This window comes from Trachurus trachurus (assembly GCF_905171665.1).
Source record: "Trachurus trachurus genome assembly, chromosome: 18".
NCBI classification, from domain to species: Eukaryota; Metazoa; Chordata; class Actinopteri; order Carangiformes; family Carangidae; genus Trachurus; species Trachurus trachurus.
In genome coordinates, this window is record NC_139909.1 from 19,514,302 (window position 1) to 19,537,250 (window position 22,949).

General features: G+C 42.1%; 1 protein-coding gene across 1 annotated transcript in view; it reads right to left on the minus strand.

The window, feature by feature from the left end:
* The window catches only part of LOC311001602 (protein Dok-7-like), a 41,705-nt gene extending 19,240 nt beyond the window's left edge, over positions 1–22,465 (minus strand). Inside the window, exons 1-8 of the mRNA XM_083992705.1 lie at positions 22,240–22,465; positions 22,095–22,140; positions 20,439–20,669; positions 16,292–16,492; positions 9,869–9,988; positions 4,523–4,621; positions 2,863–3,671; positions 415–463 (exon numbers count right to left, since the gene is read on the minus strand). Coding sequence (XP_083848831.1) covers positions 415–463; positions 2,863–3,671; positions 4,523–4,621; positions 9,869–9,988; positions 16,292–16,492; positions 20,439–20,669; positions 22,095–22,140; positions 22,240–22,293 — 1,609 coding nt within the window. The 5' untranslated portion in view covers positions 22,294–22,465. The remainder of the gene's footprint in view (positions 1–414; positions 464–2,862; positions 3,672–4,522; positions 4,622–9,868; positions 9,989–16,291; positions 16,493–20,438; positions 20,670–22,094; positions 22,141–22,239) is intronic.
* Positions 22,466–22,949: the final 484 nt, after the last annotated feature.

Below are 22,949 nucleotides of genomic sequence, written 5' to 3' on the forward strand. Positions count from 1 at the left end.
CCTCTGGCTGCCGATCCGCACTTGGAAAGCCGAGCAGATCAGCTAAGAGGCTGGCTAATTTCTCTCTTCCTCTTTTTGGCAGCGGCGAATCCTCAATCGTCCCGAGGATGCTTCCCGAGCCAGGAGAGGCCCTGGACTTCTCCTGCATTTTCCTCTCTGCATTGCTGTGTTTAATGGCAGCGCTGGGTCCGCATGATGATTTGTCAACACTTTGATCTGCTGAATTGTAAAAGATGATGTTCTGGAGGCAAAAATCCTTCAACACACTTTGATTTCTGTCCCAAATCAAATCAGCGAGCTGCGGCTGTTGCATCACTGCTGCTGCGTACAACCGTGCTTCAATTCTGGTCATGCAAGCCAAAGAAAACACATGCAGTCATGCGATCATGCAATATTTCAGCTGATTACACTTACCTGGTACGACTGCTGTCACTGAACCACCTGCAGGGATGCACGGTGTCCCCTGTGAAATTATAATGGAAATAAAGTCATTTGGTGCTTTATGCAAACTGCCTCACATTGATGCTTTAATTAAATACAAACACTGAGCAAACATCTGAGCTGGTGTTTTATATAGGAGGCACTAAAAAGGAAAAGGCTGGCAATGATCAGACTATAATTTTTTTTTATTGTAAACCCATGAAAAGACCAAAACACCCAAAAAGTTCTTATCATGGTATTTTCTGACGTCTATAACTCTCACAACAGGTTCCTCTGATTATGTAAATCTATATAAGTGGGTTTTTAATATATTGTTTCATTTTAAGAAAAGGCTAACTTTGAGCAGAGTTTATAAAAACAAGAATAAATTGTGCATGTTTTAGAGAGTTTGTGCACGTTTGTTGCTCTAGTGTGTTTTTAATAGTTTTTTTTATTAGTTTATGAACAATAGTGGAGCTCAATGACCCAGTAAAACCACTCTAATCAGTCAACGCTTGTTAACAGGATCCATAGTAAATATATAATTTAGATTATTGACAGCTTTATCCTCTATAAATTTGCCACAGTAGGTGTGTCTATTTTCATATTTATGTTTCCCATCAACAGCTGTCATGAATCTGAATGTGTATGACTGATGTACAATGAGATCCATTGCAAATTATATGAGTATTAGTTATGATAAAATGACTTTCATGCATTTATAAATATACTCCAATATGTGAATTGACATGTGTTGAGTTATGCCTCTCATGCTCTTTTGTTTTGAACCAGCCCTTTAACAGGGAGCCGATAAACACCACAGGGGTGGATTGTGTAGCCGAGGCTGAGGGTGATAAATGCCCTCCAAAGCCTGATCCATCAGCTTCTGGCCAATAAGTTATGTTAAATTTAGCTCACCGGAGACAGACTGAAGGGAACAAAGAGGAGACATACTTTATCCAGAAACACATGAAAAGTTAATCAGATGCAATTTGCATCCCAGACTAAATGCACCACCAGCAGGTGGAGCTGTGAGTTCAATACACCGACTGACATGAACAAACATAACTATTGGTAAAGAAAATAATGTTATACTCAACAGTTAAGAGTTGTTGTGCAACAAATGAGGGAAGATTTTTACTTTAAATCATCTGTTAAATAGTTAAGTTGTCAATCATCTCTTATTTGTGAATGAATAATGCAACATTCAGCAGGAAACATCTCAAACATGCAACTGGTTTAAAATACATCTCTCACTGAGATGACAGACTGAAAGCGGCAAAGTAGAGCTGAGGTAATTAGACTATTAACTGATTGGCATCCAATTAATATGTAATCACACTGATAACAAATTAGTCATTCAAGTGATTCCAAAGTTTAATCTCAGGTTCAAACTTTTTAAAAGTGAATATTTTATATTATTCAAAAATTATTTACAAGATTACCCAGTGATCAAAATAGTTGTCAATAAATATCTAATGATAGATCAATTGTTGCAGAACAAGCGACGTGAACTTGGGAGACTCTAATGGGGATTTTAATTATCCTCTGACATTTTTCGGATCAAACTGTTGAGAAAATAATGAGCGAGTTAATCGATAATGAAAATTAGTTGCTGCCTTAAAACCAAGATCGATCGTGCTCAGAATCAGCATCACCTAAAGAAACAACATGGGTAAAAGACCTCAAAGCTCAGACTGACTCAGACTTTACCAGTAAAGCAACTCATCATGAGTTCAATTGGCAGCTTATCGATAAATAAAAACACCTGATTAAACCTGATGAGTTCAGTTTACATGCACAACGCTCATAAAACACCAGAAAACTCTGAATCTTTCAGCAACGGACTTGTTGTAAATGGAGAAGACTCCTTTCACAACCCACAAGGCCCAGATCTGCTGGACACAACGACAGCGTCAACCTCGACTGGCTGCTCAAACACTTAAGTCGTCAGCCAGATGGGCCGTGGGCCTGCTCGTTGTTCTGACACCAAATGCAAAGCGGCATCGCCGTCAGCCCGCTCCATAGCACAAAGGTCATATTGACAGCGAGCCACAGAACAGATGATAGAGTGATGATCAGGCCTGCTCGCACAAACTGCTGCTACACGACAGCAGGTTACACAACGGAGACCGTCTGACCAAGAAAGATGATATTACATTTTTGTTTTAAGATAAAACTCAACATTTATCTCTGTGAGTAATGTCATTTCATTGTTTCTTATTTTTTGCCCTAGTTTGTAACAAATGTGATGTTTGATTATTGTCTTCATGGGTGAGGTTTTCATATAAGCCCTCTCGTGTTTCATACCTCTCCTTCGCACATCCGAATCATAATAATTGTTAAATTGTTTTAAATGATATGTTTGTGCAGAAAAATAAAATAAAATACAAAATACAAAAAAACAAGAAGTTAACAAGAAGCTTTGGTCCAAACACTCACCTTAAATCCACCGCACACTGAGCAGATGGTGATGATGGTTTTGGGGACAGATGTGAAAGAGCTGCAGATGTGACAGGGGTCAGGGTGCTCACTGGGGGGCACCACCTTGTTTTTTTTACTCGCCTCTGCTGAGCCCTGTGATGAGCGCTCACTCTGTGATTGTCTTTCAGATGTTTCTGAGTGATGCTCACACGTCGTAACGCTGCTTTTATCCGGCTTTACCGTCTCTATTGTGAGACCTGTCTGCACAGACGTGTCTGTAGTTGTTGTGGGGGGTTCAGTGTCTTTGGCACCCACATTTCCCCCTTGTAAAAGATTTTTGGGAGAGTCATAGAGATATCTAAGTGATGTTGGCGCCTGGTACTCGTGTCCGGGAACAGTGGGGCACGTACAAGGGCTCAGGTCTTGAGCCAAATGTGGAGGCAGGCTGAAAACCGACCCATATTCCTCCCCGGAGGTGATATCCAGGCTGCCTGTGTAGGAGGAGAAACTCCCGGAGTAGGAGGAATGGCTCCCGGTGGCGATGCCGCTGTCGGACGAGTTCTGACGCCCGATTTCCTGAAGCTGACGGAGAGGCTTGGCTGGAGGCCGACCACCAGCCCCCTGGCTGACCGACAGCTTCTCCACGCTCTGCAGCGTCACCTTGGCGGCGACGTGGCCGACGTTGTCCGACGGGGCCGAGGCCGGCTCGGTCCACATGGCCAGCCGGCTGCCGATGCTGCAGTCCGATTGGCTGGTGTCCGAGGCGTCCGAGGAGCCGGATATGCTGCGGTCGTCTCCACCGGCGGACGGGCAGTACGTGGACGAGGCTGCGGAGAAATTAAATCTCGTCAGCAGGAAACACACGACTTTCATCAATAACACATATTAAAGCTTCATAATGTTATTAGGCTTGTTTTCCCTCAGCAGCCTCTCTCTCTGGTGTTCTCCACATAATAGGAACAATATATCACCTGTGTGAATAATGTCAAGTCTGCAAACTTAATTTAAACCTAAGTACAACATTATTAAAAGCTAATTCATCATTTGAACTCTTTGGAGGGGGAAAAGGCTCTCTGCAGTGAGAGAATGATTATATATGCTTTGGGACTATTCTGTATTAAAGGATCCACATTTAAAGGGGTAGTTCAACATTTTGGCAAATTGGCCCATTGCCATAATCCCTATAGTCATAGTAGTAGGTTCGTTACCTTTAATTGTCGGTGCAAGCTATTTGTAGAACGGCGGAGCTGAGCCGTGAGCTGCTCAGAGCTACAGTATGGAGGGTCATGGGATTTCTTGGTTTCCCTCATCAAATACACAATCCAACAACTCCAAAACGCTCTGGTGGACAAGTTGTGACCTGCACATTCACCACGCTATGAGGTAATAACGGAACGTTACGAGACAGAGTTGTTTTCGAGGCAAATGCAGAGACTGCTTGCTGGAAAACTGCCCCTGACAGGAACGTGCATCAGCGGTTTTGCATGAATTTACCTTGAAAAAGACTCAGTTTCGTAACGTTCTGTTATCTCATAGCGTGGTGAATGTTCAGGTCACAACTTGTCCACAAGAGCGTTTTGGAGTTGTTGGATTGTGTATTTAATGAGTTTGATGAGGGAAACCGTAGCGTAGCTCTGAGCAGCATGAAGTTGAGTGAAACAGGTGCAGCTTTTTCTACCTGTGCTGCTCCTGTGAGAGAGCATGCTCAGTCGTTTCTCCAGCTCCTGAGCCTCGTGGTTCAGCTTCTCCTCCGAGCTGGTCTGACTGGCGCTGGGATCTGTCAGAGGAGAGCAGCAGAAACATAAATTCACCCGCAGCTCATATTGCTCCCTGAGAAACCAACATCATCATAATAAAAAGAAATAACCATCTCCTGCAGGGGGCTGTGAATCAGCAAACTAACAAGTGATGATGAGGTAGGCTATGTTTTCTGAGCCCTCGCTGTTGTCGGTGAGATCGAATGTGACGCAGCTGAGCGGTTTCGTACCGCTGTGACACAGCTGTGATAACACATCCCAGCTTCTCCAGAGGAACAAGAGGGGACACTTTAAACCACGAGGGTCTCGCTCTTCTTCATCTGGCGTCGTGAAAACAAGATCCCGGTGACGAGGACAAACAGCGGGACAACAAACTCGTTGGCAGCGGAGTTGTGTACTGGCCCCCGCGGCCTGTTAGTTAGTGTAAGACACAGAATATGGACGGGGCCGAGGAAAAGGGTCACACAGGGGAACACCTTGCAGCATTTGTGCAACACTACAGGGTTTATTAATAGCGCTGCCACATGGCTCTGCTGGTACGCGCTCCGCTGCTGGCGGCTAAAGACCGCCGGTGCTGTGCAAGGATCTAATGTACCTCGGACCACCAAGGTCAACCCCGACACCGGATCGATTTTTCACATCTATAAGAGCCTGAAATATTAATGTGATAAACATATCAAACACTTAAGGGATTAAGATCCCGTCTTACACGTGACATATTGACTCACAGTGTAGAAGGTGTCATTAAATTTAAAAAAAACACGGACTGGGACAGACTCTGAGGCCCTCGGTGAGTCTTGCCTCCAGTGTCCTTTGTCTCATGTACAGTGCACACGGAAACTATGTAACCTTACGAGACAGATGGATTTCTTGTGAGCGAGAATCCGTCTCGCCAGGTGGCCGGACCACAGAGGTTCAGGCCGGTCGTTATCAGGGAGGGAGGAGCTACCGCGCGTCTCAGCGATGACGACAGCCAGAAATTACTGCTCGTTAATGAGGCAGATCGGTTATTTAAGATGGGAGGAGAAAAGCACTGGAGTTTCTCTGTGGGAAAGATGATTTAGCTCTACTCCTGATTGGTTTCTATTCTGTGACTGTCTGATTATACAAACTGGCTCCTCTGGTGGTGTGAAAAAGAAAAAATGGAGAGGATGCAGAATCTGATCGAGGCTCAGGGAGCCGCAGAGCTCAGAGACATGAGGATTGTGTCATGGCACAGATCTGAGGATCTCTGTCTGGCGAAGCTCCAGAGATCCTGTGTGGAGATGTCATGTCTGGTTTCCTCCAGACATGACGCTCAGAATCGAGGTCAAATAGTTCATTCTTGATTTTGTCAGAGCTTAAAGTCTTTGTTCCTTTTTTGTGCAGATTTCCAACAGCTTCCATGTGTCTCACTGAAGCTTCACTGGCCAAATGGGGGGAGAGGTGCAGTGATTGTTGTCCTAGATCTTTCCGCCATCTCCAAAACAGGATCTCTGGAGCGTCTCCTTGATTACTCATTGTAGCATTGTGCTCAGCTCTAGGAGGAGTCCTGGTTGATCTTCAATTTAATACTGATAGAGGCCTCTTGGGAACATTCAATGCAGAATAAATGTGTTTATATCCTTCCCCGGGAATTAAGTTTAGCACAGGTGAACAAAAAAAAGAAAAGAAAGAAATACAAAGGCCAGGCTTCCTGCTGAACTGAAAAACAGATGTAATTCATCTCCAGAAGAGATAGGCCTTTGCACTATGATAACTTACTTATTGTAGGTACTATCGCATGGTCACAGGAATGTTGGATTTCTTTTCATTATTAATCCCTTTCTCATTTAGTTTTTGCAGGAAAAATGTCACTTTTTACACATGGCTGTTAAAATCAGCCATGTATCAATATACTTTATACTTGTATCATATTCACATTCAGCCTTGAAGCTGTTGGTTTTGTGCAATGCTGCTGCTACTATGATGTAATTATGACATCAACAGGTGTTTTATCTCTATTTCTGCAGGGATATGGTACTGAAACAAAAACATGTGCACTGAAATGAAAATCAATATATTTTACGCAACTGTCACACATACGCCATGCATCCAGTGTGTTCCTGTCAATCCTGACAATCAGAAGTGGTAATTTGGTATTGGACAGTATTTAATTGTGCACAAATATTTTTTTTAAATAACAGTCTCCTCATCTAGATGTGTCTTTCTCCTTTATCTGACATAAAAATTAGATGTATTTTATTGGTACTTAAGTGCTTCTGTGGTTTTATTAATAAAGTGTAGCAACAACATGGCGAAAACCACACAGACTGATAAAAAGATAAAACATGGCTCATCTCAGCTGCATCCAAACAGACGGAAATGGAAGGTTTTGTGTTTTGTGTAGTGCTTAAAAGCTGTGAAAAACAAAATCAAAGTTCAGCGCAGCCTCTCCACCACCACCTGCTGCTGCTGCTGCTGCTCGACCATCAGCTGATGGAGAGTCCACCATCGTACCTGCCGCCTCATTTGCCACCTGCACTCCGTTTGAGCAGGTTTCCCTGCTATTGCCAGCTCGCCCCAAATGCAGCGCAGCAGCCAAACGGACCAAAGTGGCACGTATCCCCGTGGGTAGCACCTGCTGAACTGACAGGTGTGGCAGCCTATCACACTGGGCTGTATTTTTGCGGCCTGCTCATCCCACCTAATCTCCTCTAACGCCCCCTCCCCTTTGACCAAGTGAGGATTCTTTGGCTCTAGTATCTGGCATCGAGGGCACCGAGCTGTAAACAGGCTGCAGAGATGTTATCCTACGGTTACGAGATGAGGAGTCGAAGCTAAATCAGCTGAATGTGACAGGATTTCATTATAAAACAAAAAGTTCAAGGAAATTGGCTTTACATAATAACAACTAACCAAAATTAAAGTTAATAAAAGTTAAATCTAAGTTAAAGCCTCATGATTTCCTTTTCTAAAACATTTTAGTGATTAAATCTGAAAGTTTGTACCCAGGAAACTAAACAAAGAGCAAAGCGAGGTCAAAACGCTACACCACGCATGGGTAACAATGACGAGCTGCAGAGAGAAATAAGGCAGTACAAGAGGAACAGAAGAGGGGAGAGGAGGGGGAGTGAGTGGTGAGTATGCAGTGAGGGGGGGAGGCAGCAGAGGAATCCTGTGGATGAGGTTACATACATGCCCGGAGTGATTAGGAGGCTTTGGCTGCTCTGCTTGTGTGAACTGTGACTTTGACCCCGCGCTCCCCCTGCAACATCCTCCCTGCTATTTATTCTACTACGCGCAACAATAATAGGAGTATGAGCTCAACCTGCGGTCGGGGCGGCGAGATGTGAGAAAACCAGAATATGTGCGAAACCCCCGACACACACACAGTTCACCCGCCCCGCATTTTCTGTTAAGTTGCAGACTGGGTGAGAAAAATGTTCGAAACTGGTCGAGTGGAAAATCAGAGGTGTTGAAGTGGACGATGGGAGAGCAGATAATGTTTAACAGCTTTAGTGACTTTAGATGGAGCATCCACATGTTTTATCTGGGTAATTGAAGCAGGAGAAGATACAGAGAGGAGAGTGATTCTTTGTATCCGAGATAATTTCACCTGTTTCTATTTTTTTGGAAGGTGTGGGATGGATGGAGTAAAAGTTTGAAGAGGCAGGTAGATGAGATGTTGACTCATATCATTCATAAGTTCATTTTTCCACATGCCAAGATACAATTTATATCAGATTTAAAGCTAAGCTGCAATAAGATTTTTTTACAAACCTTATTAGCGAGAATATTAGCAAACAGTTGCATTTTTATCCTGCAGACATTGTCCTACATTAGCTTTCCTTCTTTGTCTCATTTGTTTCTGTTTACTTATCCAAAGTAACTTTTTTTTCATTCACTAACTTTGTTGTGCAGGAAGTGTAAAGTCGGTTTTAGAGGTTGCATACATCTGGACGTGGTGCTGATATAACTTATGGCCCATAAAACCCTAACAAAGAGCTGAAAGATGCTGAAAACTGAGGGAAAAGGGGATAGGTGATGATTCTCTGAAGGGTTGTTACCTCACATATAAAACCTGTTTAACTGGTTCATAATGTAAATATATTTAAGTCAGTTAGTCCCAGTCCATGAACTGTCAGAAAGAGCTCTAGATTTTGATTTAGGATATTGACGTAAAATGTACATAAAATTTACACAGAGAACATCTTAAGTTGTTTCCTCATCTTCATCTGCAGCTCAGACCCTGAATATTCGTCTTCTGTTCACCGCCAGAAAATCCTCACAGCTGCGACGCCAGAGCCAGAAAATGTTTGGCAGTGAGAAATTACTACTATCAAAAAACTCTTTTAATCCATTTCCAGCTCTGAAATTAAACAACAGTAATGTTCTCCTAAAGCAGGCTGTGTGCTGAAAAATAAAACTTTTTTTTTTTTTAAAGCCAGGAAAATAACCAGATTCTGTCAGCTTTACTGGCAGCAGAGAAGCTGAGGGTGGACAGGGTTGGAGCTCGGTACTCATCATCACACAAATGCACCAACAACTGTAACCGACTCACTATTAAAATATTCCACCCTATTAACTCTGGGAAACTTACTGCACTTTAGTTTTCAAATGTTCCCAAATGGAGGTCATGATGTTCACATATTAGCTCCACCACTTCACTACTGTACAAACTGAGATCCTGCCAGACGACCATGGTGTAACAATAGTAAAACAAAGCTAATGGCTATTTGGAAGTGAGCCCGTCCTCCAGTAGCACCACACACTCAACTATAGATAGGCGACAAGTGAACTCGCCGCCATAATCACAGCGAGCATACAGTAGTCATCCTGGTATGGATGGTTAAGGTCACCCGCAGCTTTACATTCACCGCAGTACGCTTAAGTCAGGGGTTAAAATTATAAATTGCTTCAGAGGATTACCCAATTATATATTTAAAAAAAAACGACCGTCAGTCATAATTTAGACACATCAAAGCACATCCATCCGCAGAGCAAGCCTCTGACTCATTCTGCCAAAAATGGCTTGGTTCCAGGAAGGCAGCGCACCTCGCTACCAACATCAATCCCTGGAAGCACAGGAGCCGCGTTCGCTACAATTATCATGGAAAGTGTTGATTTAAGTGTTTGTTCTTCTTCCCTGGCAACAGTGCAGCTAGTCATTATCTACATAATCATCACTCAAGAGATCCACCTTAGTCGCTCACGCCTAAACTCTGCCACCCGTCTGTGGAGATCTCTTGACACGCAGTCCAGCCCCGTTCCCAGCTAAGCAGCATTAAACACCTCTCGGTACTGACCTGGCAAAACTGGCCGCAGGCCAAAGGGGCCCCTGGTGGGGGAGATGCCTCGGACGATGCAGTCGAACAGAAAGCTGATCTGCTCGCTCTCAGCAGATGCGAGCAGGAAAACACCGGCCCCTGTAAAAAGCAAGACTTTATTAGTGTCGTGTTGCACTGAAACATACAGTACACACTGCACCAGGTGGAAGGTACTGATGCTGGTCACAGTTTGTCAGCATCAGAGTCTGGGATACTTTATTAATGTCACTCAGGAAACTGGTGTGTAACAGTGCTTCATACAAGGATACAAATATAATAAACATAAAATCATTACCCTGCATATTAAAATATAGAAAATATACCCTGTCAACATGGTTCATATTTACATTTTGTAGAGACTGAATTATGTATTGTGATTTGTTATCATATTATTGTACATTGGGTAGAAGAAAACTGTCTAAGGATCAATCAATTGATGGATTGATTTGTTTACTGATTTATTATAAGTTGTCAAAAGACTGGATAAGTATAATTTCAAGTTCTTCAATAATTGTGCCAATATAGTTGATATTTTAATTATAAAACTTTTCATTTGCTCTTTAAATAACTGAAAGAATGTCCAGTACTATTAACCTTCTATCCATTAATTCATTATTGTTTCAAAACCAATACCTTTACATAAATAAAAAAATAAAATAAATAAAATACAGTCTAAAAGTGGACACATTGTAATGAAAAACAAGAAGAATATCAAGGAATAAGAAGTAGACAAAGACTAAAGTTCTGTCCCAGAATCCTTTGCCAGGTTTTGGTCGTTTATAATGAGGGTCGATTCCCTGCCGAGGTCATTGTTGCTGTTCATCATTTTATCAAGTATAAAAGTTAATCTAATTGGCTTTTTATGGCTCCTCTTTCATCTTCCACACTGATCTATACTGTCATCAAATCAGGTGCAGTGATGTAGAGGTCAGAGGTCAAGCTCTCCAGAGGTCTCTTGACCTCGCCCTCTGACGATACGGCCAGCTGTCCATTACAAGGTGTCACTGATGGAGGGTCGTTGTGTCGCCCTCTTCCTGAGACCACCCATGTCAAGGCTGGTCTCAATCACATTCCTGACAACCCCCCTAGCATTGAGCAGGGTCAAAGGTCAGCAGCAAAGTCTGTGAAGATGTCTGAGACCGGCTGAGACTGAAGTATGTATCATCACCTGCACAGTGTGATGCGATGATGAGGTGGATGTGATTATTATCAGAGATGTAACTGTGGCACAAGAACGACTGATGCTGAAACTTCCTCCTCTTGTTTCTGTGAGGACGCACACCTACACACACCTACACACATCTATACTCATCTACACACATCGAACTTTTGACAGCAGGTGGCTGAACATCAGGTGAACGACCAGAGCCAAACAGCAAAACAATGAGAGGCAGAGCTTGTTAAAGATTCTGTGTAGAAACACAATAGATATAAATATATATTCTTCTTTTATAAAGAAGCATTTTATGGAGTTATTTTATTCCCTCATTCTGGGAAAGAAGTACTAGTGTGGGCGGAGTTGTGTTTTGTTTAGTTTTTTTTTTAACCAGTTTATTGTTAACCAATAACAAGTCGCAACACTTGTTAAATTTTGTTCACCAAGTGTAAATTAGCTTGAATCTTTACAGGTCATCCTTTTATTTTTAACAGCAGTAAAATCATCCAGACACACAAACGGTAAACACAGAGTTTCTCCTCATGAACAAATATCACAGCTTCTCTCTCAACTTTGCCTTCACCAACACAAGCATATCTTCATTTTTAGTAAAATTATTCATATTATAAAAAAAAGGGGAAAAAAAGACTTATCCCATAAACAACACTAAAATAGCTAAATGCTAAACCCTCCACTTCCTTCTCCAGCAAGTCATTCACTTTGTCTCTCAGTCTGCACAGGGAGCCGACTGTCCCTTTTTAAAGCTTCATCACCTCAGACAGCTGTGAGGTGAGGATGAATGAGCTGATGGGAGTGAACATAAACACTAATAGTGCGAGTTCAAAAACTAAAATGAGGAGTAGGAAAACACCAAAAAAAAAACTTCTGTAGAGCAGAACTGAGGTGAACTGATGTCTTTGTCATAATGAAACAAGACAAGGTAAAATCTAATATGAAACTAGTCTATGGCAAGACCACATATGGAAACAACTGATGCCACTGTGACACGTTTGCTCAGTGTGAGAAGTTTTGAAGCTAATACCAGGAAATCTTTGGCATTTTCACTTGATAAGCTACAGGAATTATTAAACTTATCTGTTACACTAGTGTTTTATATACAAAGGTGCAACTAATGATTAAAATAATTAAAGCAGAAGTAAGTGATATATTTGTGTTAATATAAGTCTTAAATAGTTATATCTTCCGACAGCAATCACTTACATAGAGTGTTTGGACCGAAACACGGGTCTGTCAGTCACTCTGCTCTGCTCTGCGCCGAGGAGAAAACTTTTCTCGTATCCTACAGTTTTTATCCAATGAGGAGAGAGAACAGCATGCAGGGCTGTGTGTGCAGCCAAGGGATGCGCCTGAATGTGGTGACGTAGGGACGAGGACTGTTATGGTGCGTTCAAGGCAGCCCGTAACTTGTGTTTTTCCGACCTGTGAAGTCATACCAGTACGAGTTCACGAGAGCATTAGCTAAAACGACCGGATCGCTTACTTCTGCTTTAACTCTTTATTTGCCTGTTTTATAGTTTCTTACAGTCCAATAAGATAAAAGAGAGGGAAATATTTACATCTGAGGACATGAAAGCATCAGATGTTTGGTATTTTCACTTCAAACTTACTAAAGATGTTAAAAGATAATAAAATGTTCTGTCCATTGACTTATTGAATAATTATTACAGCTCTGGTTCTTTAGATTCATACATAAACCCAGAATTACCAACTGTAAACGACACACTGAAGATGACCTATCGAGCAGGACATGGACATAAAGGTCAGAAGGTCCAGTTCTCTTTCTGCTGTGGATAAACTGTGCTGGGAGATAACATGTCGCAGGAATGCTCGCCCTTCAACACACACAGACATTTTCGATGCACCTCAGCGTTCGCTCACTTCTTTTCATATTTGCTCAAGTGAAACTAAAAGTGATGCCTGACCTTCTTCGCATTATGCGCGAGTCTCTGCTGAAGAGTTAATGGAGCTAAATAAATCACAAATCACATTCTCAAGTGTCGCGTTTCCATCGCGTGTCCGAAACGCTCTGATGTCTCTGGTGTGTCCCCCCGTGTCAGCCCCTCCCCTCCCCTCCCCCTCTCCTCCTCCTCCTCCAGGTGTTGACACACACTCTTCTCTTTAATGCTTTCGTGCCTATTCCCAGCTGTGGTTTACCTTATCACACACACACACACACGACCATGAGTGTTACATCTGAGCTTAGGGATAACTCACACTCCTCAAAAACAGCTTCTCTGAGCTGACACATGACGGTGGGTTTTGAGGGCGCAGCGGGGGGTTGATCCCAAATTATTTCCTCCAGTATGTTCCTCGCTGTCATGAAGCAGCTGTTTTTCTGTTTCCAACTCAGACAACAAAACACGACGAGCAAATGAGACGAAAAAAAGAGATGAATTTAGCACCTTGGATGTCGTATTCTCTCCATTACTGAGCTGCACAAATCAAATCAACTCTAACAGCCTAATGTTTCAATTCTAAAACTAATATTTGGATATTACTCGCACTCACGCAGCACTGAAATAGCACAAGCTGCGATTTATTTTTTTATTTTTTATTTTTTGAATCTCATCTCCCAGTGGACATTAATATGTTGCCATGACAGCCTCCACTGTTCGGGGCAGAAACATCATTTCTAAAGTGACTAAACTGCAAAACTAAGTGTGACAGGAGTGGATGATGGAAACGGAGGGCAGCACGGTAGCGTGTGGACAGTGGGAGTTGTTTCTGTTGGCGGCTCTGATGCTCTCAGATCAGGTGTCTGGCTGACAACAGCCCCACAGGAGAGCAACAGCTAATTAAAAAATAGAAAAAATAGAATAAAAAAAACACACAAAAAGTGAGGGACACGGCTGGGGCACGCTGAGATCACATTAGCACGACATCTCACAATTACAGTACAGAACATATTTGCAATGAGATCTGAATCATGATACTGTATATTGATGTCATGATGAACTAAACAAACATTTAAAATACTAATAATAACTGTGGTCTGTCACTGTTTGTGTCCCCAGGAAGCACATTTGTGTCCTTATGTGTGTGTTTTTGAGCTCTCGGGGCCACCGTAGTTTCAAGGAGGATTATACAATCATAATAATAGTCACAATAACAAAACACTACAACCAGTCACAGGCCTCACAGCCACATTAATGGGTAGTAAACAAATGCCTACTTGACCAAACCTCAGCCAAGGCTCCAAGTAAACTGATGTCACACCAAAGGGTAACGTGAGCATGTACATCCAAACAACAACTGTGCGCACTGCTCACTGTCGAGGTAACCGAACCCTCAGCCTTGTATTATTTCTTTAACACGATGCCAAGGTCAGTTGAGGAGGTGCAGACTTTTCTCTGTTTCGTATCCCTTTCTATATCCTCAATTGCATGTTGCGTTGAAGATGACATCATGACAGCTTTCGCTGTCAAGTCGAGTCAAGTCGAGCTGAGTCATGTAGTGGAAAAACGCCATAATATGATATTAGGTGCAGCCACGGTGTCACTGGTGGTTCTTGAACCCATCTGATAAGGCTCCAGAGGCATCGTCATAGACTGAACTGAAGCGTTGAAGATTTTCCTTCATTGAAACGAAGCAGAACCATAAAAAAAAAAAAAGAAAAGGACAACAAAAACAGCCTCAGACAGAAGTTACAGGACGTCCAGATACTTTACAAAGCAGCGGGAATGAGAGCAGGAAACTCCAAACTGTTTTTCTATGAGCCAGGAAACACATCCTCAACTCTGAACTGAAGATTAATATGAAAAGTTTTATTCCGGTGCAACAAAATGAAACAACAGCTGGAGCTGAAGGAGTACATTGCAGGGCCATTAGCTGCCCAATCAACATCACAATCACATGGTTTTCAGATACGAGCCAGTTAAACAAGAACCCATTGAAAATCCTGCATCTGCACATTTCACCCTTCTGGCAGAGATAAAACACGTGTGAAGGCTCTTTTCTCTTTATGTCATAAAATTCCATTGAGCATTTTTTTCTTAATGTGTCTGCCCTGAGGGAGGCCAGATGTAGGAGCAGATAGAGGAGAACACATCCAGTGACTCAGATCAACCCACTAATCCTAAAACTGACACCGGGATGCCAGCTGGAAGTGGAGGCGCTTGAACGTAGGAATCAGCCCTGAAACATCCACGGCGGCAAAATGATTTAAATCCATCAAAACACACTGAGGAAGGAGAATGAGCTGAATCAAAAAATAACTATATTCATTATTGTTGACAGCTTCTCTGAAAGGTAAAGCCAAATGACTTTAACTATGACTATTATAAATATAATACCACAAACATGTATCCAGAATGTGACAGAAGCTTCTGAATGGCTTCATGTTTCTTGGTTGGTCCCTTCCATGAATCACATTCATTTGTCCACAGTTGATCAATTATTCACCGCTGAGACATTACAGACAACGACAGAGTGATCAAAAACCCTCCATTTATGACAGCTACTTTTCATCCAGACAATCCTTAACTTAAAAAAAAAAAAAAAAAAAAAAAAACAGGCCTGGGAGGGAAATGAGCTGCTGCAGCCAGGATGATCAATTTTCTCCGGGCTGCTGGACCAAAAGATTTGTTTCTGCAGACTGTTTACTGCTGCAGCCATGGGAAGCAGAAAAAAAAATGTTTTATATTTTTGCACAAACCGTATTAGCAAAATGAAGACAGAACGACCTAATTACTTAAAATAAAAAGACTCAAACTTAAACGGCAGATTCTCTCTCCTCGCTATGAAACGGCCACTGATGAGTGAAAGGTACGAGTGAATCACAGCCCAGTGATTAATTGCTCTGTTTGAGATACACATAAGGAAAACACAGGCTCATATCACCATTTAATGAGCCATTAGCCTCTAATGACGTGACCTAATTTCACACCAGAGACATCACAGCCACGAGATGATGAAGATAGTGATTAACGTGGTCGTACTCGGAGTCTTTCTGTTTTCTGAACATCAAGAATCATCAAATGTTATGTTTCATTTTCTCTGTTTATGGACTGATTTTTTTACGCTCTTCTTCATTAAAACCTTTGATTATGTACATTCTGCCTATGTACCAAATGTCTGTTGCTCATTAATCTTCCAAGACGTTTTATATCTGCAAACATATTGTGATGTTTGAGCCTAGGAACCAGTTCTTGCAATGTTTTAAAGAACCAAATGAAACAAATCTGAATGACGTGTAGAAATAATAATAGAAGCAGTGATGAACTTACAGTAACCGCATCTGGTTCCCCCCTCAAACACAAACCCGTTGGGTACGGGTCCATATCTGCGCAGGTCTGGGAGGTTCCAGTGGCCGATGATGACGGGAGGGACGTCCCGGGCCAGAGCCAGTAGGTTGTTGCACAGATGAAGAGTGGCAGGTCCGCTCTCCAACTTGGTCCCTGGTAAGACTCCCACACTGAATCTGTGAACTGAGCAAACAGTTTGATCCAACAGTTATCAATTAACTTTGAAAATTCAATATAACTGCTCCAGTCAGGGCTCTGTGATCTCACTGGATGAGACTTCTCTACACCAGATAAATAAAGTAAAAAGTAAAGAAGATTGTAACAGGAAGTAAGAATAAAGAAATGAACAATGTGGCACGTAAAACTAGTTTTTACAATAAGGATTCATGATGGCTGAGGTGAGACCACACGCCATTGCAACTGCTCTGCTTGGATACAACACAGTACACTTGACATATTTATATATATAATATTGCTGCTGTTTACAAATTGGCTGCTGTTGGCATTCATCATACACTATTGCTGCTACTTGACAATCAATCTGGCTATTATAGTACTTGCTTTTTTTCCCTCTGACCCTATTTCTTGTATTTTGCGTATATAGAAATGTATATATAGCTCTTCTTTGTAGATATATACACTACTTTTCAAAATTTTCATCTTTATTTTTGCAATAACACTACTGTTGTACTTGTAAAGTCTAGAGAAACCTTTCTTGATTCTCATTAAGCACATTTTCATATCTCACATAAAAACGCATATATCCACACTCTGAGCACATGGTCACATAGACAGTACTTGCATACTCATCCATACCATGTGTACTATATATACACGTATATGTCCAGATGCAACACAGAGTGATCAGTGAGGTGTTTATTTGCGGATGCTACGACAGACGGGATGTTTGTTTGATTTCTTGCCAAGTGTTAGAAGAAGAAGACGAAGAAGATGAAGATCGATACCGCTCTCATGTGTGTTCAGTAAACATGGAGCTGGAAGCAGCATCTGCTCAGCTCAGCTTAACATAAACACTGGAAACAGCCGGCTCGGTCCAAAAAAAGTGACACCAAAACTGCAATGTGTTGCTTTTTTACACCGTTTTCTCGCACAGATTAAACGACTCTAATAAATTGTGTAGCTCAGTGAGCTTTTAGAGATGCTGGTAGTCCATCCTTGTAGCTGTACCTTTTCTTTTTTACAGTCTTCCCACTTTATGTGCTTGTAGCTTCATATTTTCCACACTGTCATGAGAGTAGTATTGATCTTCTCATCCAATTCTCAGCAAGACAACGAATAACTGGATCTTTTTTTTTTTTTCTCAAAATGTCAACACAGAATAGGAGGGAGCATCATTATACTGACTTTGACATGTCAAGTTGAAAATAATTTGAGTCAAACTTTTAAGGGGATGGAAAACTCTGCGTCCTTACACGATGAGGCCTTCGGTGTGGATTTGATTAGACGCAGGATCAATTCAGCAAGCCGAGCTCCGAGCACGACAGGCTCAACGGGAACAAGATCTGAAGCCCGGCGCAAATCGATCAAAGCCTGTCATAAACATCTGTGTATTGTCTATAATCGGATGTAAAATTAGAATTAAGTAAAACAAAGTTTGACAGGGTTTTTTTGCTGCTTTGTTTTGTTTTGGTCCGTGTGTTTTTGTGGGATTTCATTCAGAGCATGTGTGGAGTTCCCCGGCAGCACTGAGTTAAAGGCTTGTTTTTTTTGTTTTTTTACTGTGCTGAGCAAAAACTTGACCAGGTGAGATTGATGGAGGCGATGATGATGAGGAAATGTCGGCCAGTCGCGTCTCGTCATCACTCTCAGGTTAAGGAAGATTCATACCGCGGGCGCACGCCACAACAAAAGCCCTGCACGCGGGCTGGCAGGTGACATTTCTGCTGGTTTGGACACACTCCACTCACTCTGTGAGCAACAGGCCACCCACACACACATGGTGACAACACACACTTTCATCTAACTCTCAACACACATGCCAGCCTGAACAGACACAGGTGCGTCTATAAAAAACATACACAGATAGTTTTTAACATCGGCCAAATTAAGCACAACGTCCTCCTCCGCACAATCGAGTCCTGTAAACACAACGTCATTAAGTGTCTGCTTTAAAAATTCAACTCAACCCCTGCCACCAGCTCAACAGTCCAGACCTATTAATAGCTCCCATTTGTTTATGAATTATATAACTGGTGTAACAGATCCTCACTGGAGACCATATACATGTCAATGAGTGTCTGTACTGGACCATGAATTAAGACCTGTTTCTTAGAAATAATAAGTTAGGAATTCATTATCATTAAAAATAAAAGGCAGGATTTTAGAGTACAGTGTTTTAGAGTAGTGGTTTTGAAACTTTTTTACATCAAGGACCCCAAATCTGACAGAAATTAGACCAGATTGGACAAAAGACTGAATACCGTTCAAATCAGAGCCAATGGTGTGAATTTTTGGAAGAATCTTAGAGGAATTTCTGTAATATTTCTGGAAAAAAAGGGGTAACATTTCTAGAAAAGGTTGGGGACCCCCTTCAACCCTCTTAAAGACCCCTGGGGGTCCCCGAACCCCACTTTGAGAACCACTGTTTTAAAGGACAGTCGGTGACCATAATGTATAAGTAATTTTACATTTTCAGTTTCACTCCAATGAATCAAACAGAAGCTAAATGTTGGAAGACCTTCTGTAAACCTACGGATACACTAAGCTTAGTGCGCAGCTTCACATCCAACAACATTGCAGAGTCATTCATAAACATCCTTAACTGCATCAACAACTCCCTGATGAGTCAAAAAACGTAAACACTGATTAATAATCGCCTGCAGATGTAACTCCTCATCATTATTCAGATTCAGATTCTTTATGTTAAAAACAAAGAACGAAAAGTGTTTCTCAGGACCAGTGAGGTAAATAGATAAAAAGATATCAATAAATAACCAAATAACCAATAGGAACTAAAAACCTATATAATAAATAAAGAGATCTGGAAGCACACGATTCTTAAAGATATCATCAAGCCCCTGTCATGAAAGATATCATCAAGCCCTGTCATGTTCTTGTTTTTCCATCTTCAAAATACCTCTAAATGATCCCCCTTTTCTCTCTCTCACACCTTGACATCCAGTCAATTATTCATGCCTTTTGTTTCGGACTTACTCCACCGCGTTGATGTCTCGCTTCAATAAATCATCAGTGCAGAAACGGCTGCTTCTCTGAAGTCTTGCCTCCTATTCAATTTTTCTGCAGGTCAACTAGAGGAGCTCGCCTGAGATCCTGCTGATCACCTGTATGCCTTTCATAAATCAAGCTCCTGGGCGCCGCCGCCACCGCAGAGGGACTGTTAAGGTCGTTCTACCAGAGTCTGCTGACGATGTGTGGTGACACCGTTTCGCTGCAGAATAATCTAAGGTGAGTTTTATATTTATGTGCATTTTCAATTTTTGAAAAACCCATCAAAATGTTGTTTTTTTTTACTCTTGGCTGCGATGGAGAAGCATTGCGTGCGACTCAGATGTCCACTGATGAGATGCAAAGATGGCAACATCCGTCCTTAAATCGATACATGAAACCGACATCATCGCCACCTTTCCATCAGTTTCTGCATCACCCGGTTTGCAGCCTTTAAATTGCCTCATCTTGCTGCATCTTTTCCATCTGACTGGAGACATATCAACACCACCAGCAGCTGTTTATCCTGAAGGATCAGTAATATCACCCAACAGCAGCGAGTGGAAACTCTTCTTCTTTCTGAGGTCCACCACCACTTTAAACTGCATTTAAATATGTTCTTGTACCGACCGTGCCGCGGCTGCTGAGCAGTTACAGTCACTTGTTTCTCCTTGAGCTTGTGAACTTTGGATCTCTTTCTCTACAAAACAAAAGATGCTAACTTTCCCTCGCAGTTCTCACGGGTTTGGCAAATGATGGGGCACTTTTGCTTTGACTGCGGTGAATTTCAAACACTGAAAGCTGCCAGCATGATGGATGAACTCATCTGGTTGTTGAGAATTGCTTAAGCTGCAACACAGTGAGGTCAAATACGATTCTGCTTTGTGAGCCGAAGCAACTGGAGTAACAAAAAAAAAAAGCACCAACAACAGATTTTCCTCACCCTCCCCGAGGCTGTACCGGAGGCGGGCGTCCCACGCCTGCACAGCCTCCCTGCTGTCGAAGCCCAGCAGCACCGTCTGGTTCAGGCAGAGGATGACCAGAGTGAAAGCCACGCCTTCATACCACTGTCCAGCCTCCAGGCCGCAGATCTCCTCCAAGGTGACGCTGGCTCTCTCCTTGTTGCCCTGAGCTTTGTCGGACTTGTCTTTGAAAACCAGCAGCACGAGGCAATCTGAGAGGGGGAGACAGAGACGATACGAGAGATTTAAATGGTACTTGATTGATTGCAGTGAGTGAACTTTACAGGTTTGTACGATGTCAAAACATACCTGCTGCCTAAAAATAACTGGGAAGCTGAAATCCTCAATTAATACCCTCAGTTCATGTCAAATCCCTCGTTAGATGTGTTCTGACACACAGTAGGTGCTACACTGTCCTCTAGTCTTTTGGCACCTTCAAACAATTAGTGTCAACTGACCAAACAAGCTGTGTGTGTGTATGTGTGTGTCTCCATCACATGAACACACACACACACACATAACTGAGGGCTGAGCACAGACAGCTGTGATAACACTGACATCAAAGATGCGAGGAGGAGCAGAGCTCAACCTCAGTCCAACCTGTGGAGCATGTTAAGCCGCGCAGCAGCAGAAACCCACTCTGAAGTGCAGTGTAACGCAATACAGACACTTCATCATCATCGCCGTTACTTATTCTCAACAGAGAACAGACAGGCCAGACGTAATTGATCAAATCAAGGGGTTTAGATAACCTGAAACTCTGGCAACCTGAAGCCTGCTTGGTAAATGTGACTAAAGAGCAGGTCCAGATTCACTAACTGCACATTCATGATGCATCTAAAAATACAGCGAGGCCCAGACTATCACTCTTTAGCACATTAGCTTTGATGATGGGGTCAAATCAAAGCCAGTGGAACGATATTAGAGCTCCACCATGAGCAAATAACATCATTATTTGCAATTACATGGGCAGACGTTTCAGTGTGAATGGTTATTTTTCATTTAAAATATATTAAACTGATTAGGCTATTTGATTTTTGTTGGATATTAAAGTCTTGAGGCAATGAATTGTTGACACTTATGATGTCACACTGCACAACAGCCTACAGATTTAAAAACATATGAAAATGTTCTAACAACAAAACAACACTTTTGCATGAATTACATCAACACTCTGGCAGTATAAAGAAAAAACGGTTTCTTATTCAAAGGCAAAGCTAACTTCACAAAGGTCGTAAGATTCAGAGCCAAACTTTACACAAAAAAGTCAACTGAAAAGGAAAAAAATGTCCTCACGTGCCAACAGTGGAACCTGTTACGTTGTTTTTTGTTTTGTTTTCTATGTGTTAACTCGCTGAATTTATTCCACATATCATTCAATGCTCCTGTGACTAGTTCACGGACTGGGCCCGTGTTCTGTAAACACAAACCAGGGAGGTCCATGAAAACACACGCCGAGCAGCAGCAGCACCTGATACGTCCAGCTCCTTCCCCAGGCTCCGTAATGGCGCAGCTGAATTGCGCATTAATTTCGCCGTCTTTTTCACAGGTTCACCTTGACATAATTCAAGCTTATAGCGATAAACAGAAGTGAAATGTGTCTCTGACCGCTAAACGACGGTATGTTTTTTTTTTACCTGCTACAGGCGAAGGCTTGCGAAGAACGAGCCACCTAGTTTTCCACTGTAGAAAAAGAGCAAAACAAACTTTTTAAAGCACAGATCAAAGAGCGCCGCACAACTTCTGCCGTGTCCGCGTGCGAAATTAAGTGACGCTAAACACCTTTTTTCCATCTCTGAGTCTGGCGTATCCCTCCACGACAACAGAATCCGTCATCTTCAGTCATAGTTCCTGACAGCTGCACAGTCGCTGCCTGAATGAGGGGTCACTTTCAAAATAGCTGCTCTCTCTGCTTGTGGGGCGCAAACTCGCCCCCAGCAGCAAGCCACATGGAAAATGGCATGACCACAGTCTGTCTGTCCGTCTGTCAGTGTGTGTGTGTATGTGTGTCGCTGCCACCTGGGCTGCTTTACACCACCTGCTGCACCAGAGAAAACTAACTGTAAGAAGCAATTCACATGGTTCTCATACCACAGATAACACAATGTTTGATGACATTGAGATGCGTTTACTTGCACTTGTTAAAATAAAGGAAAAGAGAAACACAGCTTGGTAACTTTAAAAAACAACAACTAAGAACTGAACATATATCTAGTCGTCAAAGCATGAGCATGTAGATTAAAAAAAGTTTGAGAAATGCATTCATTTGCATCCATTATTCTATCATTTTCTTAGGTTTGGCTTGTTTTGTGGTTAATTGATGTTTTAGTTTTCTTCCATTTTTGTTCAAAGTGCATTTGTAGGTGACAGCTGGAAGCTGAAGGAAGAAAAACATTTAAAAAACAGAACTGTATTATTGAAGAAAAAACAGTAAATCTTTGAGCGAGTGTGTGAGAAAGTTTTGCAAGAGTAAACATACTTTTCCCTGTTTT